General features: G+C 36.8%; 1 protein-coding gene across 1 annotated transcript; it reads right to left on the bottom strand.

Moving 5' to 3' along the window:
• Positions 1-402: 402 nt before the first annotated feature.
• On the bottom strand, positions 403-3,764 carry LOC307040647 (uncharacterized protein). Its single transcript, XM_079683700.1, has 4 exons — positions 3,626-3,764; positions 3,253-3,408; positions 2,500-2,592; positions 403-1,052 (listed from the first exon to the last, which is right to left on the bottom strand). The coding sequence occupies exons 1-4, from the start codon at positions 3,674-3,676 to the stop codon at positions 858-860; spliced, it is 495 nt and encodes a 164-aa protein (XP_079539826.1). The 5' UTR covers positions 3,677-3,764; the 3' UTR covers positions 403-857.
• Positions 3,765-4,403: the final 639 nt, after the last annotated feature.

The raw sequence follows: 4,403 nt of genomic DNA, 5'->3' as shown, positions 1-4,403 counted from the left end.
TTGAATTTTTCATGCTAATATTATTAAAACGTATTATGCGTATTTAAATCAATTTCAAATATGACTTGCTAAGTCTATCTCATTCAAATACATTGCACACATAGCTTCTAATGGAGGCAAATACAAACTCAAGCAGGTCTGTATCAAAACACTTTATTGAGCTTTAAATAAGCAACAAGAATACCACTATACACACACTTATGTACATTCAAACTAGTTCTCCATTATGTGTTTTAATTTGGGGTTTTACCCTTTTCAAAGTAACAATAGAATTTATCGAATATATATATTTTTAAACCTTTAAAAGAGGTGATACAGCACAGGCAATATAGAAAAATACTGCAGCATGGAACATTTAATAATTAAAGCATGGAACTATGCTTTAACCTGAGCATTTGACATAAAATTACCTGTGGTGGCAAGACCAACATCAGTCTAGAAGAAATATATGAAGGAACAATAAGAGTGAACAGGCTGAACAGTTGCACAGTTCCTTAAATTCTCAGCTGGGGGAAGATGCTAGATAAAAGATTTCAGACATATGCAGGATTGAAAGGTTTCTTATAATAGAGTCTCAAACATAAATACTAAAGACAGCAATGGCCTTTAAAATTGTCTCAGGTTAAAAACACAAGTTGTAACGAAGCATACAACAACAAATCCTAAAATGGTATTTCAATACCAAACATAACAGAGAAAAAATAACAGATTCAATTGTTTGGGGTTCCTTGCATGCAGCAGTCTCTGAACCGTTTTACTGAAGGAGCCTGTTTTTCAGAGCAGTTGCTTTGTTTGAGAGCTTACCGCAGTCCAGTTCCATAATAATGCTTAGGACTACTTCAAAGGTGTAGCGGAAGTTAGCAGGGTAGCTGAAATTCAGCGCGTACATTAGTCCGAAATGGAATTGCAAAAGCTAATGCTACATTATCCAGATTTGTCAAGACTTTGACGCCTTCTAGAACGATCCCGATGTCCTCCGGTTCATCAGTGGAAGCATCTTTAAGAACATAAATCCCCACAGTCGTGTCCTTGATGGCGCCTTCATCTGTGTCCTGTAAAAAAAAAAACGGCAAAATTTAAGCAAATAAGACCTAAAACCAAGCCTCATCAAGAAAAAAATAAAATAAATACGGGAACATAGTATAGATCTAGCCATGGCAAGTTGAACATTATAAATGAAAGTAAATTAAAGATATCAAATTAAATGTAGATAAAATAATCAAGTAATTACAGCAGAACATGAATCAATCTGGTGTTCTTTAAGCTGGCTATGCCTTACTGAGTATAAAAAGTGGGACACGTCCTTGTGTGTAGTTGCCGTGTTCACTTAATAGTTTGTTAAAATGCTCCAAGGATGTATGCAACTACTCCACAAGTATAAAAGTAAAATTGCAATCGAATGAAAGAAAAAGAGACATGAAAGATTGAATTGAAAAATGACCTTGACCAAATGAATGTTTACACAAGTGGTAGATGTAAAGGTGCATCTTAATACATTAGAATATTGTGGAAAAGTTGATTGATTTCTGTAACTCTTTAAAAAGTTAAACGCATATTACATGAACTCATTACACACAAAGTAAATTATTCCAAGTGTTTATTTGTTTTAATCTGGATGATTACAATTTAGCTACAATAGCTAATAAAAACAAAAAATTCAGTAGGTGTTTGTCTTCCGTCTGAGTTGGATCACCAGAACTATAGAAAATAGATTTTTTTTCCCTGAGATCCTGGGAGTCTCTTAACACATTGGGGACACATACATGTAAAACACATGAAAATTGAAATTTATGAAAAAATGTTGCATAATAGGGGACTTATTTTAAACAAAATTACTGAAATTAATCAACTTTTCCACGATATTCTAATTTATTGAGTTGTACCTGTAATTGCAACAGTGGCTATGACAGAGACAAATAGAATGATAACAGAACAGTTCTTGAGTTTTTGAAGATTTACATAGAGCTAAAACACTGATTGTTTTGTTATTATTCAAACAATCAATGATTTAGTTAAAGGTGGGGTAGGTAATTTTGGAGAAACCAAAAAAAAGGCACGAGATAAGTTTGTGCACAGATGGAAGGCTGACAGGCAGGTAGGCCGTCCAGTTATTTTAGCCGGGCCGGCTCAGATGATTGGTCGTGCTTTTTACAGTACCACGGCTTCCACAGATGACATTTTTTTATGGATTTTTTGTCAAAGCACTTAAGATATTCATTGCTATTGGGATGTTAAGAGCATTCCATGGAATATAACAAACAGTGTATCTCGAGCCGGTTCCTCAAACTTAACTACCCCACCTTTAAGTCACGTTCCAAATGTATTAAGTTAATTCAAGCAGCAACGATGAAATATTGAATTTTATATTTCATAATATGAAACAAAGGAAACAAAAAAACCCCCACTATATTTTCAATGAACAATTTCAGCCCAAGAGATCATGTATGAAAACAAAAGTGAAGAGAAGTATAAAAGAAGCAGGCAGATTCATGTACATACCACATATTCTCGCACAAGGTCTTTTGGATCCTCCCCCATGTAGATGCATAGCCCCCTGATTATTGAGTCGCGTCCAGCATCTACATCATCACACTGAAAGTAAATGTACTTGATTAGTGTCTTGTTACAGGTCTTGTGCTTTAATTCAAGTCAACTACTGGTGTGAACTGTCATTTGGATACATATTACTTTGAGAATACAACATCACAGTTCCTAAGAAAGTGCAAGCCCTGCTGTGAGTTCCACATCCCCTGGACATCTTTCTCAAATTGTGTCAGTGGATATACGAGTTGAATTATTATATATCACATTTCAAATTGAGATGGATAGATGGCTCAAGACAGGGTCAATTAAAGCTACAATGTGTAGAATTAGGGTGTTTTAGCTAAAGGTGTGGTTAGAGAGGGAATGGCAACGCTCTACTCAATCAGAGAAGCTACGGTGGCACTGAAGGACCAAAAAGTAGCAGTGTGTTAGAGCTGCTGCCAGCCGGCACTCTGGTCACTTTCACTGCGGAGCTACTACACTACTGAAAGGAGAAAGATAAAAAAAAGAAGCAAAAGCACTAATGGTCTCCTTGACGATGAGCACTTTTTGTTTGCCATTTTTGCAAATAAATTATGTAATAACAAAAATGTAAAATATTGTAGCATCAATTTTCACAATTCTAAAATGTGTGATTCTCAAAAAACATTTTCAAAATAATTTATGTTTATAGGTTATTCATAATTGTTAGGATACTGTATCACTTACATTAGCCATTTGCGAAATTATTGTTTCCAGCCTTCCCCCAAGCTTTCCTCCTCGCTTTTGGAACAGCTTCATCAGGGTGCCAGAGTGGAGGTCCAGCTGAGACAGGAATTTGGATTGTAGTGGCTTGGTCGTGATTCTCTTGAATTCAGAGTTGATCTGAAAACGCATAAAAGCAAAAAGGAATTTGATCATTGTTTAACATCAGGGAGAAAACCACAACCACAAATACTGGAGACCAGGAGGAGGTTAAAAAGCACAGATGAATTATATATAATCAGCTACAGTATATTAGCAGTTTGCCAGTGTGCCCATAGATTTCCTTTTATCAACTTCAAAATTCAGGATGAAAAACCGAGCATGGGATAAGCCTTACCTCAGAGACTTCAAACAGAGCAGGCCACCTTGCCATGAAATCCTCCACCATTGGACCATCACGAACAACTTTGTGTCTTCTGAGTGCAAAGGTATTTTCTATCTTTCCATCTCAACCAACACGAGTGAAGCCGTGCAGCCTGTCCGTCGTCACTGACTTTATGTTAAATCGGCAAAACAAAACTTCAGCCGTTGGCAGCAGACATATCCCCACATTATCTCATATTTGTTCAGAACATGAATAATAATCCTTGTCGGTCCTTGGCATGCGGAAAACAGTCGCTGTTTTTTAGAAGTTTATATGACGTTATTTTAAGTGTGGAAAGGGCACCAACAACTATAGCTTAGCCCGATCCGATCTCCATTCAGAAAATGGCTGCTTTAAAGTGTTTTGCCTGCAGTTTTGTAACTACACTTCCCACAGTAGTCAATCATGGTTTAAATGAATTGGTGTCAGTATGTTGTTGATTCGGCCTCATTGTTATACGTTTATTACAATGAAATCACGGCAAATAAGCGAAATAAATGTACTTACTTTGACCGAGACCGACTCACATACACACGTGCGAGCACACTCACAAACACATACACGTTTGCCATGCCCGACACAGGCATGGCACACGTGATCACACAAACGCCACAGCAGTAACCACAAAAGTGAAGCAGACTGAATACTTTCTCCACCTCTGCCAGTAACAATGGCCCGAAACCATAGCCTGTATATATTAGCCCAATTAGCGGGTATGGTGATAACGAAATGATTCTTAATACATCTATCA

Source organism: Notothenia rossii (assembly GCF_949606895.1).
Source record: "Notothenia rossii genome assembly, chromosome: 5".
Taxonomy (NCBI): Eukaryota; Metazoa; Chordata; class Actinopteri; order Perciformes; family Nototheniidae; genus Notothenia; species Notothenia rossii.
The sequence above is the reverse complement of the archived record's forward strand: the minus strand, read 5'-3'. Positions and strand labels throughout refer to the sequence as shown.